Here is a 13352-nt window from a genome sequence, read left to right as displayed (position 1 = left end):
GAAGTTGCTAGACTTTCAAATAGCTCCTAAGACCAGGTATTCTGCTCTCCTAATGCTCACCCTTTCAAATGTTTCCCTCAATTCCCAAAATGACACTTGGAGACAGAAGTCAGGATCAATCTTATATTTCACTGGTCCCACAACAATAGGAATGTAAAAAATTTTTTTAAAAATTCAATACTGGAAGTGGCAGCTCTAATAAGTGATAGGCAACAGAACTTCCTGGGCCCTCCTCATTTCCCCAGAGTTTTACAGATACTGAGGCTTCCACCTAAGGTTGCAGGGTGAATTTGAGATGAACTTGGAGAATAAACCGGTGCTCCTATTCTCCCCATCAAAACATGGATTCTCAGTCTTTTGGGGCTTCTTTTCTAGACCCAGTCTTTGACCTAAACTGAAGGATCTTGTTTCCCTGTCCCCAGCTTGAGCCTGGTTTTTTAATGCCTGGTCCTCAAGGCTCCTGAAGATCAGGCAGGTCAGCCAGCAGCATAGGAGAGTCCATTTGGATCTCTCGTTGTAGAGACTCAATATCAGCTGGGTTCATCCCATGCCCTTCTAACCAATCAGTAAGCAGAGAGGCTGACAGCGGGGCTGAATCTGTTTGGCTACAAGAAGAGAACAGAACAGAGAAGGGAACAGAACATTAATCAGCAAGGTCAAGCTGCATCCCATGACTTAAAGTCCTTAACCTGGAGTCAGTAAACCTTTTTTAAAATGTTAATGACTCTATATCAATATAATTGGTTTCCTTTGTAATCTTATACATTTTTATTGTATGTACACACAATTCTTGCTTTACAGAAATGGACTGTTCCACAAACCTCTATATAAACTGATTTTCTGGTGGGGAGGGAAGGCAGGGCAACTGGGGTTAAGTGACTTGCACAAGGTCACACAGCTAGTAAGTGTGTCAAGTGTCTGAGGCTGGGTTTGAACTCAGGTCCTCCTGATTCCAGGGCCAGTGCTCTAGTCACTATGCCACTTAGCTGCCCCTGTAAATTGATTTTTAGGTAATGTGAATGTGCCCCTACCCACCCACTTCACTTAGCCTATATAATAGACATACACAAAATAATATATTTACAAAAATAATAAGGTACAGACATATTAAATACTGTGCCATGATAACAAACAGAATTATGAAATTGAAAGGTAAAGTTAATGATAAAGTACGAACAGTACTGCAAAGTTAACACAGGTGTACAATATGCTACTCCTTCCCTACCCACTATACTTAGCCTTTATCACTAGTGGTTGGCTACACAATATTTTTTAAGCTATCAAGAGATGTTTGGACAGTGACTCTTTTTTTCCTTGTATACTGACAATAGCCAGCAATATTCTCTTCAATTAGTCTTAGAACTTTTAAAAATCTTGAAGTATTTGGATTCATCTTTTCAATACAAGAAAGAAATTCACTCAAATGATGAAATGCTCCTGTTAATGGCTTCACTGTGAACTTTTCTGGCTTAACTACAGTTCTGAAGCTTCCCTCTTCGCTTCTACAATCTGCAGGTAGCAGTAGCTCAGTCAGATTCTCAACTGACAGCTCTTCTCCATGAAACTCAATCAACTCCTTTAATCATTCTCATCCACTTCTAGCAACAACTCATGCTACTTTTACAATCCTGTTACTCACTTCTTCAAATCCACAAAAATCGGGAATGAATTATGGCCACACTTTTTCCCCCAAACTCTTTTCATACATGTTTCTGTTACATCTTCCCATGCCTTAGCAATATTCAGGATTGCATAGTATATATTATAGGACTTCCAGAAATCTTGCAATGTCAAGTCCATATCTGCATCCAAAGCTGCAATTGCCTGGGTAAATGTAAGGTAGTGTTAGGGGGAAGGTAAACTACTTTTACATTTAAATTAAAATTATCCAGAAAGGGAGGGTGATCTTGGGCATTATCCAAAATAAGTAGAATCCTGAATGGAATGCCATTATCTTTATAAAACTTCCAGACTTAGAGAAAATTGTTATTCAAAGACAATAGGGTAGAGAGGATAGGTAGTAGTGAATACAGCACCAACCCAGGAGTCAGGAGGACCTGACTTAAAATCGGGCCTCAGACACTTAACACTTACTACTAGCCCATGTGACCTTGGGCAAGTCACTTAACCCCAATTTCCCTGACCTCCCCTCTCCAAAAAAGCAAAAAAAAAAAAAGAACCCCCAAAAACAAAGATGACAGGGGTTATTTCAGGGTATCTTAGGGTTAGTGAAATAATGCACAGGTGGGTTGCCTTGCTGACTCATTTTTCTGGGATGTTTTGAGTGGTGCACAAGAACACGTTTTAATTTGCAAATCCCAGATGCATTCTCTCCAAGCAGAAGAGTTATTCTATTTTTCAAAGCTCTATGCCTTGGCATAATTTTTCCTCCACTGAGATGTAGGTTCAAGACAGCATCCTTTGATAAAATAGACCAGTTCTGTCTACATTAAAGATCTGCTCTAGCAAGTAAGTAGGCACCTTCATCTATTATTTTTTGCAAGAACTCTGGGAATTTCTTTGTTGCTTCAATATCTGCACTAGCAGCTTCTCCTGACACTTGTATATTAAGAAATTCTACAATTGTGCAAACCAACTACGGTTTGTTCCAAATATCTGTGTCCCTTCAGGTTACTTTGCCTTTAAATCTTCAAAGAAGCTTCAAGTCTTAGCTTGAATTTTTATCAAGCTTAAAGAAATATTCTTCTGAGTCTGGTCTTCTATCCACACAGTTAAGAGTGTCTCAATTTCTAGAATAGCACCTTTGTTTCAGCAGATAAGTCACCTTAATGCAAAGGCATGCCTTTTTCATGCTCCTTTACCTGAGAAGCATCCTTCACAATGGTGTTCACAACAGTGTTCACAACTGACACCACAAGGTTAAGTTCATGTGCAATCAATGGCAATTTTTGCCCTGTTCATTTTTTCTAATTATTTTCATTTTCATTTCCAAGTCTATTGGCCTATGTTTACAAGATGGCTCATTTTTCCCCTCAAGAGGGGTGCCAGCCATGGTGAAAATGTAAGGATAATACCTGAACACAGGGAAAGGCACAGTATCACTCACTGTGTGCAGACCCACAGGAACTGTCTTAAGAGATGCTTCTCAGCTTCCCACCACCACTCATGCTGCCCATAACATACAGTATCTTATTGTATAGTATCTGTTTTGCATAAGGAATTTTCATAATTTTTGGAATGCAGATTTCTTTCAGAATTCTTTACATAAAGTCAAATTTATGTAATGTGAATTTAAGTAAGGTGAGACCTGTCTATATTTAAAGACATTATTCTGAGAAGGGATCCACAGCCTCCACTAGACTGTGCTGCAGTCAATAACATAAAAGAGATTACAAACCCTTGATTTAGGGTCCCTGCCTAATTCCCCAAGATTCTTTCTCTTAGACTAGCTCCTCTCAATCCTCTCTCAAACCACATCCTCACTCACCTGTCATGAGGCCCATCAGCCACACCCATATCAAAAGACTGATTGAGAAATTCCTCCAAATCAAAGCCAACTCCATAGCCAGCCCCACTGCCCTTTGGGGTTCCCGAGAAAACGGGGGGCAGTAGATCATCCACCTGTAGAGAAAGAGGGAAACATACAAACTTAAGTTCAAGTAGCTATTACAATCTATTCTCTTTTCAACAGTATGGTGAAGAACCCATGTCCATCTCCACTCCTGAACTAGAATATCCAAATCTCTGTAGATATACCCAGTGAATCTTTCTTTATCTTTACTATACCTTTTCAAGAAAATCCAAAGGAACCCCAAATCCTACCTTCAAACTCAATCCCTTTCTACTAATCTTAAATCACACTCAAGGTGTGCTGACAACTTAGTTGCAATGGCCTTAACCAAGATCCTTCTCAATCTCTCTCCTTACCTGTGACTTAGATAGCTGCTGAGTCACCAGGTTCACATCCGGTGACTCTGAAGTGGGAGCCTGATGGGATCCCCCTAGATCAGAAGGGGGTGGGCCAGGTGGAAAGTAAGGCATGGTTCCTGTCTGGGTGGGGCCAGGAAGGCTAGGAGGTGGAACCAATGGTTGGGGGACTGGAAGAGGTGTAACTGGTGCCTGAAGACCAGTTGAGAGAGTAGCTGGGAGTGGAGAGGGTCCAGTAAGTTGAGGGGTAGGTCCAGGAGGGGGACCAGGGGGTGGTGGGGTAGGTGCTGCTGGCCCAGGGGGTGGAGCTGGAGGCTGGGCCATACGAGTCCAACGTTCTAATAAGCTTCGGTCATTGTCACTCAGCACCAGACCAGCCAGGGGATCACCAGAGGGACCGCCCCCTGCCCCTACACCCCTTTCTTTGCGTTCTCTCTCCTTCTGTCGTTTTTCTCGCTCCTTGGCTCGTTCCTGCCGTCGCCTTCTCTTCTCCTCCCGCTCCCTCTGCCGCTCTTGGGCTGTTACTGGTTTTCGTGGCTCAGGGGCCTCTAGGGGTGCACTGGGACCATCTGCATGAGAGTAGGGGAGCAAATGAGGAGCTTGCTGCACCCAAGGATCTAGCTATACCCAATAATACCACCAAATTCTGCAACTAGCTCTCCCACTCCTATATTCATTTCTATTCTATCACCCTCCCTTTACCCATGCCTCCTTCTTTCACCTTTAAGCCTGTTTCTTAAGGCAGCCTTGAGAGCAGCTTTGGTATTGTCCGAGATGGCCCCTTCTTTTTTAGGTGGTGCTGGATCTCCAGTGGGTAGAGGAGGCTGAGAGGAGGTCAAGTCTATGGTGTTGGATGTAGGTCCAGGGGGAGGTAGGGCCAGAGGTGGTGACTCCATGGCACAATCTGAACCAGGTCCTCGGGGACTGGGCATCTCCACATCAGGGTAGCATTGTTCTCCAGCTACAGGCTGCAATAAGGGCTGGAAACGGATCTGCTGGCGGATCCCCTCACGTCGGGCATGAAAGTCACCAATCTCAGCCACAATGGCCTCTTTTATTCGTTCACGGGTCAGGGCCTCCCGGTCAAAGGCAAAATCAAAAGGTGGGGCACAGTCTGGCTCATCATCAGGGTCATGGTACTTGGCTAGGAAGGGGTGGCGCAAGGCAGCTGCAGCTGAGATCCGAGCACCAGGTTCAAAACGTAGCATGGAGCCCAGAAGTGACAGTGCTTGCCGATCAGCACCTGGGTATACTGTCTCCCAGGGCACTGGTTGGCGTGGAGGCAAACTCTGGATGTAGGCACGTACTCGCTCAGCCCCTACAGCCTGGATCACAGATGGTGATGGAGTCCCCAACACTGTCATGATCAGCTGAAGCTGGTGAACATAGTTCTTGCCTGGAAAGAGCTGTCGTCGAGCCAGCATCTCTCCAAAAATGCATCCCACAGACCACAGGTCAATGGCCTGTGTGTACTCGTGCAGGGAGAGCATGAGCTCAGGTGCACGGTACCAGCGTGTGGCAACATATTCTGTCATGAAGTACTGATGCTCGGCTGGGGAAGTGCAAAGGCCCCGAGCCATGCCAAAGTCACCTATTTTCAGCTCACAGTTTTCATTCACCAGCAGGTTGGAGGGTTTGAGGTCACGGTGGATCACCTGGGCTGAATGCATATACTTAAGTCCTCTAAGCAGCTGATATAAGAAGTAGCGTACATGCTCCAAGGTGAGTGGCTGGGAGGAGTGAATGATCTGGTGTAAGTCACTCTCCATCAAGTCCAGGACAACATAACTGAGATAGAGAGGAAAAAGACTTAGGCACAGCAGCACTTAGTTTTCCTTTCCCAACCCATCATTCTACCTCAGACCTTATCTCCAGGATCAGATTCCCCCAAGAGTAACAGGCTATTTTCCCAGAGAACTTGTAGGAGGATCTACAATTTTAACTCGTCCTGGGACCATCAGGAACTTGTTCCCTTGGAAAATGCCTCACTGCCTATCACAGGAATCTGTCTCTTCTAATTGCCATTTGTTGTGTCAAGGTGTCCTGCTAACCTCTATTCCATGAAACTCATCTATTCATTTAAATTCAGGTACTATGATCGTCACTTCAAGATGCTACGCTGACTCTAACCTCAAATACCAGTTTTATTCCTTACACAGATTTGAATTCCCCATAGGGCACAGTGGGCTTCAGAATGTCCTTGATGGCAATAATATTGTCATGCTTAAAGTGTTTAAGGATCTTCAGCTCCCGGAGGGTCCGCTTGGCATTAGTTACTACATCGAAAGCATTGGGGATCTTCTTGATGGCTACCTGCTGGCCTTGAGAGAGAAAAAGAAAGATCAGCTGCACCACTTTCAGTCTCATATATCTATATCTAAATATGATATACAGTCTGACATATCTATAGAGAAGAGGCTAAAGTTCTCTACCAACATTTCTCCATCCATCCAGTGGCCCAGCTTGTCTCTGGTTCAGATATGGATCTTTTTCAGCCAGGTGAAGCAACAGATTAAGCACTGAGCCTGGAGTCAAGAAGAAGTCCTTTCAAATCCAGCCTTAGACACTTATTAGCTATCACCCTGTGCAAGTCAATTAACTTGTCTACTTTTGTTTCGTCAACTGTAAAAGGGGATAATAACTCACAATAACAAGGTTATTATAAGAAACAAATAAAATTATATCTGTAAAGTGCTTAGCACAGTGCCTGGCATAGAGCAGGCACTTAAAAAATGTGTGTTTCCTTCCTTTTCCCCATCATCCTAGATTCCCACCTTCCTAAATGGTTTACACCCTGATGGAGGAGTTAGGAGGCCTGTCCTCTAGTTCCTGAGCTGCTATTTACTAGATGTGATCTCCAGGCAAGTCACATTTCTCTGGAAATCATTTATATATGTATGTATACATCATATTAGATACACATATGTATATGTAGGTATATGTGTGTATATATATATGTATGTATACATTTACATACACAGATACAAATACATCTTAGTTACTTTAAAGGATATTGTGAAAAAAGCCAGGGAAAGCTCTGAGAAGTGGTAAGAGCTAAATAAGTTGGCCAGGAATAAATCTATGATTTCATTGGTTCATTCTACAAGCACACTATTCACCAAGCACTGAAGAAGGCATGGGGAGTGGGGTGAAGGAGATATACATAATGATCCAGGGCTCTCCAGGACCTCACATCCCAAAAGCTGTAAGAGAGTAGCTTATATACTCAAGTAAAATAAAAATATGTGAAATAAATTTCCCAAAGCTAAGATTCTCAGAATTGCTGAGAAATTAAATGTGGAGGACTACTTCTCCTGGGGATGGATGGATGGATGGATGGATGAAGGGATGGACAGATGGCTGGAGGGGCAAGCAGATGGAGAGATGGATAGTTGGATAGGTGATGGATGGGAGGGTGGACAGACAGATGGCTGGATAGGTGATAGATGGATGGATGCATGGATGGACAGACCAGTGGGTGAGTGGCTGGACAGATGGGGGATCAGAGACTGGCCAAGGCGGCCCCCTGTGTCACAGGGGACGGAGATCACCTGTGAGGCGGCGGCGGGCAGAGGAGACCACCCCGTAGGCTCCGGTACCGATGGTCTCGATGATCTCGTATTCATCCCCCACCTCAAAAGTCACGTCGAAGGAGCGGGCTTTGAGCAGCGCCAGGTTCTTGGCCACCACTGAGGCCGCCGCGGGGTTGGGAGGCTCCGCCTTCCCAGCCTCAGGGCGACCCCCAGCGCCCCCCTCCTCGTCCTCCTCCTCCTTCCGGGGCTCGGCCATGATGACCCAGGGTCGGGGCTGAAGAGGCAGGGAAAATAAGTAAGGGGGGCTGGGGCAGGAGCGCGCCGAAGACCAGGCAAGAGCAGGGGTGGGGGGCGAGCACACGAGAGGGGGGAGATCCGAGAGCACCGAGGGCTGGGGGGGAGGGGGCAGCGGTCCCGGCAAACTGGCTGGCCCCCACCCCAGCCTCCCTCACCCCTGATTCCTACCACTCTGCGCTCTTCCCGGGGGTATTGGAGTCCTGACATCCCCAGATCCTCAGTTAAGGGGCGGATATAGAGGTGGGGGGGGGTGGGGAAAAGGTTTACCTGTGGTCACCCGCTCACTTACCCACCGCAGCCGCCACCTCAAGGCTGAGCTCCTTCCCCACCCCATCTGGCCAAGCCCACTTCCTTACACCCAATCGGAGACCTGTCCCCCCCCAAGTCCACACCTACTCGGTTCGTTTTATCCTATCGGAGGCCGGTAAGGGAAAGGGGAAGTGGGGCGGGGAACCTAGATCCTGGAGCAGGCTGGAGGGATCCGCCCAAGAGGTTCACGCAGCTTCAAAAGGGCGCGCACGCCCCCTCCCAAGACTACCCACCTGAGAGACCTGCACTGGCCGCTCAGGGCCCAGGAATGGAAAGCTTATCAGAAGGATGTGGCTCGAGCTCCTAACAGCCAATCAGAGCTTGTTCCTGGAGCCAGACAAAAGGGAAGGCTAGGGAGGAGGGAAATTGAACAATGTGATCCGTCTGTCAATCACAGTCTTGGGGACTGGGGACACGCTCGGAGGACGCGACGCAAGGCTGGTCTAAGCCAATCACAAGCGGCTCCCAGAGGCAGATGGGCGGGGCATTAGGGAAGGACCCTAGGGGCGCTCAATCCGTTTCCTTGGCTACCGCTTAAGAAACCCCGCCTCCTATTTCTCTTTGATCTATCAGGACCTTTGCTTTGCACAGCCATTCACCGAGAGTAGGAGGGCTTGGGGGCGGGGCGAATGTGAATGAAAAAGCCGGGCTAGTTGTGGAATGGGGAAGAAAAAGGAAAGGATGTGAGCAGGAAGGGAGTAGGCGGGAATGGGGAAGGGAAAGGAAGGGAAGAGTGATTTTGTTTTTCCGCTTGTGCTTGCGCATGCCCTGTGAGTTCCCAGCAGCTGGGGTCGTGCCTGGAATGTGCTAGTAGGGGAGGGAGCCTATTAGCTGGAATGGTTTACAATGTAGTGTCAGATGGACATCAGGCCTTAAAGGCGTTTCCCTGCATCCTTCTGGAGCTGGATTCGTCCCGGAGCGTTTCCTCCATTTCAACATCTCCCCAATATGAGATACTAATTGGTAATATCTAGGATAGGGACTAGGACTGAAGTTGGACACTATTGGTAACTGGCCAAGTCCATCATTTTACAGATGTAGAAACTGAGGCCCCAAGAGAGTGTGTAATTTTGACTCGCAGATCAAAGCAGTTCACACTATACCACGTCGCATCTCTGTACTTCCGTAGCATACGGGTGCATTATAGTGAGTGGTAGGATTTTTGCTAGCCAGGACAGGTGTGACAGGTAATGGCGTAGCCCCCGGGCTTCTGGGTTGTAGATAGGGTGGAAAACCTATAAACATAGTTCTTTTCAGCCTCATATTTTTCTATTCCCTGAAGTCTTTAGTGGGCTCCTGCTATTTCACATAGAGTTGTGCCAGAAGCTAGAAGGGATAGTAAATGAACACATGAACACATTCCTGATCTTCCTTCCCAGAACAGTCACATCTCAGCCCTCACTTATCCAAATAGAAGGTTAAAATCATACAGGTTTTGTCATGATGGGATCCTAGAGAGGACTGGATGGGACAAAGGACAACTTCTTGTTCCAGGCCATCGTTTCTGCCTCCCCCTCTATACAGTGGAGGGTTCCTGTTTGCTTTGCACACCTGGATTCTGGGTTGCCCAACCCGAATTGGCAACTCCGGGCCAAGGATCCTAAAGCTCAGTTCCAGGACTCCCTTCTTTCCCACACTCCACTCCCCCCTTTTCCAAGCAGTTACTGTCATCCTTGCTTTCTTCCTTCTGAGCTCTAGCTCTGGTGGGTCAGTGAGTGCCCCTATGTATGTGGAGGGCAGGGAAGGGTTCTGGGCTTGAGAGAAGAATATAGGAAACAGGAGCACTGAAGGAGATAGGAGAGGGGCCAGATAACTTCGGATCATCATGAACTTCTCCGACTAGCTCAGAAAGAGTGCTTCAGGGATTCTAGCCAGCATTCTTGTAACTAAAATGAGAACTTGCTAAGTTCAATGGCTTTGGAATTAAGGTGTATCTATGGTCTTCTTCCCTGAGCTTCAGTTCACTCCTAGTCTTCCGTATGCTACATGCTAATTCCAACTGCTTAGATCTTTTCCTAGGCTTTGATACTTCAAAACATAATAAGTCAGGTCTTATCTTCTAACGAATAATTCTTCTGATCCCTTATCCATTTACTCAAATAAAGGTGTTTTCCCACCTTTATTCAAATCTTAGAGGCCCAAAGCTTTTTATTCCTGTACAAGGTCTTAACTTAATTTTCTTGCAGATAGACATCCTAGAGGAAGTGAATCATAGTCCTTTGACTATAGAGTTCTTTGAACATCCTTCTGAGACCCTAAATCCTTGCTCTGATGAGTGGCAGTAGGTCCCACCAACCCGTCCCCTCACTCACCTCCTCCTGCCTACCTCCACACTTGGCCCTACATCTGTAACATCTGTAGGAAAAGCCTCAGCCACTGGTCCAAACTAGTGGTTCACCAGTCATCTCATTCCAGTGAGAAGTCCAATATCTGTCCATAATGTGGGAAAACTTTCCAGCAGACGTCCACTCCGGTCCAGCACCAGCGTACACACACAGAAAAGTCCTATAAGTGCCCTAATTGCCCCAAAACCTTTAGCCGAAACTCCTGTCTGGTCTAACACCAACAAACTCCTACAGGTGAACAGCCTTACAAGTGTTTGAAATGTGAGAAAACCTTCGGCCTTAGCTCCACATTGATCCAACACCAGATCATTCACACAGATGAGAAGCCTTACAAGTATGAGACCTGTAGGAAGTCCTTTGACTCAACTTCTAAATTGATCAACCACTATCGTACCCACACAGGACAAGTGTCCTGACTGTGGTAAAAGCTTTTGTGAGAGTTCTACCTTGATTCAGCAACAAATCAAGTTCTACCTTGATTTCCCCATACAGGGGAAAAACCCTATGAGTGCACTGAATGTGGCAAGAACTTTAGTGTAAGCTCTACTCTGAGCCAGCACCAGATCCCTCACACTGGTGAAAGGCCCTATGATTGTCCTAAGTATGGGAAAGCATTCAGCCTGAGCTCTGCCCTTCTCTATCATCAATGTATTCACACACCTGAGAAATCCCCCAAGCCAGGGGAATCACAACAGTTTCCTCAAGGGTCTGAGAGTTGTAGGGTCGAGGATGGTCCATCAGTTCCTGAAAGACCTAATCACTCCCTGTCTCCAAAAGGAAACTCCAATCCCAAAGACCCAGATCCCAATGCCCACATAAAGGAACACATCCACTGGGGAAATCATACCTAGATTCCTCTATGTACCCCAATGAGATAGACTTGCTAGTAAGATATTGCAATGGCTCCAAGGGCTTGGAAAAGCTTTTCAAGTCCTCTGAGAGTTTGGAACAGCCTATGAAGAGCCTAGGGAAGCCCTATCACTGTGGGGTGTGTGGCAGGGGTTTTTCTCAGAGTGCTCAACTAATGGCCCATCGACTGACTATTAGAGGTGACAGGCCTTTCAGGTGCTTTGTGTATGGGAAGAGCTTCAGGACAGCTGCTTGTTTGACCCAGTACTAGCAGAGCCATCTGGCTATCCAGCTATACAAGTGAGAAGGAGTTTGCATAGAGCTCCCATCTGGCACAGCACCATCAAAGCCACATGGGGAGAAATCTTATAAGTGTACTAACTGTGGGGAGACCTTTAGCCAGAGCTCCAAATTGATTGAGCACCAAGGAATATGTACTGGTGAGAAGCCCTTCAAGTGCGGGGATTGTGGGCATATCTTCTCCTCTGGCTCTGCCCTTGTTCTCCACTGTTCAAGAATGAAGGACAAGCAACAATAAAAACAACTGGAGAGTCCACATGGGTGAGAAGTCATATTGCTGCCCCCAGTGTTGCAGAGTTTAGCCCTGGTTCAGCACCAATGCACCCACACAGGGGGAAACCCCATTCTGTTTGTGGGATCACCTTTCAATTCTTACTGCAATTCACTCAACACAAGGAGGTCCACCGTCATGAGGTAGTCACTGTAAGGCTCTGATTAATCTTCTTGGAATTCTTGCTCATTGTGAAGAGGGCATTTCTAAAAGGGCCTGGGAAATTATCTTAGGGATATGAGACATTGATTTAGAGGGTAGATGCTCTTGGGAAAGAAAAGAGGGACAGTTCCCCTAAAAATGAGATATCTGGCATATCATACAAGTAGGGAATTCCCTTAGGCACATTTGGATTTTTCTTTCCTGCAAAAGGAACTGAAAGGAAACAAATTCTCTGGGGTAGGGGAACAGAAATATAGTGGACATTTGTTGGAAACTTTGTCCATAAAGAGAAGGCTTTGAGGTAGAGAAAGGGGCAGTTATAAAAAGGCAGATACCCTAGAGCAGAATACTTAGGCTCATAGATTCCTGGGTGGGGCAAAAGGATATATTCCTGATGGGAAAGAAACAGGAATGTAGAATTAAGTAGAGAGCTGAGAGCTAGCTATTAGCTCATTTTGGGCCGATCTGGCCTTTAGTGAGGAAATGAAAAGAGGAAAAGACCCAGGATTCTGTATCCAACTAGGTGTGTCAAGAGACAGAATGTCATAGATCCTACACAAGCCAAAATAAATACATGTGGGTTGTCCATGATGACCTATCTCATTTCCCCAAATTTCTCCACCTATTAAAGTCTTGTTATGTGCCTTGTCTTTTCACTAGACTGTCTACCCCCTCACTTTCCCTCTCTTCAATTAGATATGCATAACCTGAATAGGGGAGTAGAAAGGAAGCTGAATAGACTGGAAGACAGTATCCCTAGTAAATTCTTTAAGGAGGGAGCCATTTTGGAAAGAAGACCCTGAAGGGTATGAGGGTTACAAGAGGGGAAATAGATATTAGAGACCAGGAAAAGGGGAAGGGATCATGTGATTGGGCAATAGAGCAAGAGAGGTATCAGACTTTGAAACAGACTTTGAATAGATTTTCTTGTGGTTTGAGGTTCTGAGCAGGATTTGGAATGGACTGGGCTCAGAATTCAGCATCAGAAACAATGAATCCAAAAGAGACCATGGAGATTTCCTTAAGGTGATAAAGCACAGAACTAGGTTGGTGGTTGTGTGAGTGGGGAGAAAGGAGATAACAAATGCTGGGAAGTAGAATCAGCAAGACTTAGCAAATGTGTGGGTATAGTGCATGAAGAAGAAGGGGCAGTCAATGGTGATTTGGAGTTTATGAACCTGGGTAACTGAAAGGATGGTAATGTCTCTAGAAAATATACAAGAGGTTTAGAGAGAAGATAAGTGGTTCTGTTTTGGACTTAGGACTTCAAGGAAGATATATTCAATACATAATTGATTATATAAAGAGCTCAGAGAGAAGTTGGGACTAGAAATGGAGATTTGGGGATTATCTGTATATTATATATATATTATATATAATATATTATGTATAATATCT

The 13352-nt window shown here is 45.7% G+C and overlaps 1 protein-coding gene across 3 annotated transcripts; it reads right to left on the bottom strand.

Annotated features, from left to right (window-relative positions):
* Positions 1-109: 109 nt before the first annotated feature.
* Positions 110-8427, bottom strand: MAPK7 (mitogen-activated protein kinase 7). Of its 3 annotated transcripts, none has more exons than XM_069085207.1 (7): positions 8261-8427; positions 7440-7695; positions 6044-6209; positions 4610-5676; positions 3889-4457; positions 3449-3582; positions 110-605 (listed from the first exon to the last, which is right to left on the bottom strand). In XM_069085207.1, exons 2-7 carry the CDS (start codon positions 7675-7677, stop codon positions 452-454), a joined length of 2328 nt encoding a protein of 775 aa, XP_068941308.1. In that variant the 5' UTR covers positions 7678-7695; positions 8261-8427; the 3' UTR covers positions 110-451. The 3 variants fall into 3 exon arrangements, with proteins under 3 accessions (XP_068941308.1, XP_068941306.1, XP_068941307.1); XM_069085205.1 differs by lacking the exon at positions 8261-8427 and adding an exon at positions 8008-8101; XM_069085206.1 differs by lacking the exon at positions 8261-8427 and adding an exon at positions 7986-8054.
* Positions 8428-13352: the final 4925 nt, after the last annotated feature.

The sequence above is a fragment of the Petaurus breviceps genome, unplaced genomic scaffold, assembly GCF_028583685.1.
Source record: "Petaurus breviceps papuanus isolate PSGF00001 unplaced genomic scaffold, PetGlider_PUasm1.0 175, whole genome shotgun sequence".
Classification (NCBI taxonomy): domain Eukaryota; kingdom Metazoa; phylum Chordata; class Mammalia; order Diprotodontia; family Petauridae; genus Petaurus; species Petaurus breviceps.
Note: the sequence above shows the minus strand (reverse complement) of the source record. Positions and strands in the feature narration are given on the sequence as shown.

What these genes read in the sequence shown, in the direction of transcription:
- MAPK7 (XM_069085205.1), bottom strand. Translation starts at nt 8,052, where the DNA reads ATGGGGTGGGGAAGGAGCTCAGCCTTGAGGTGGCGGCTGCGGTGG. An exon ending in TGCCCGCCGCCGCCTCACAG is followed by an intron (nt 6,210 to 7,439) that starts GTGATCTCCGTC and finishes TTCTCTCTCAAG; the next exon opens with GCCAGCAGGTAGCCATCAAG. An exon ending in AGCAGCTATCTAAGTCACAG is followed by an intron (nt 3,583 to 3,888) that starts GTAAGGAGAGAG and finishes CTTTCTCTACAG; the next exon opens with GTGGATGATCTACTGCCCCC.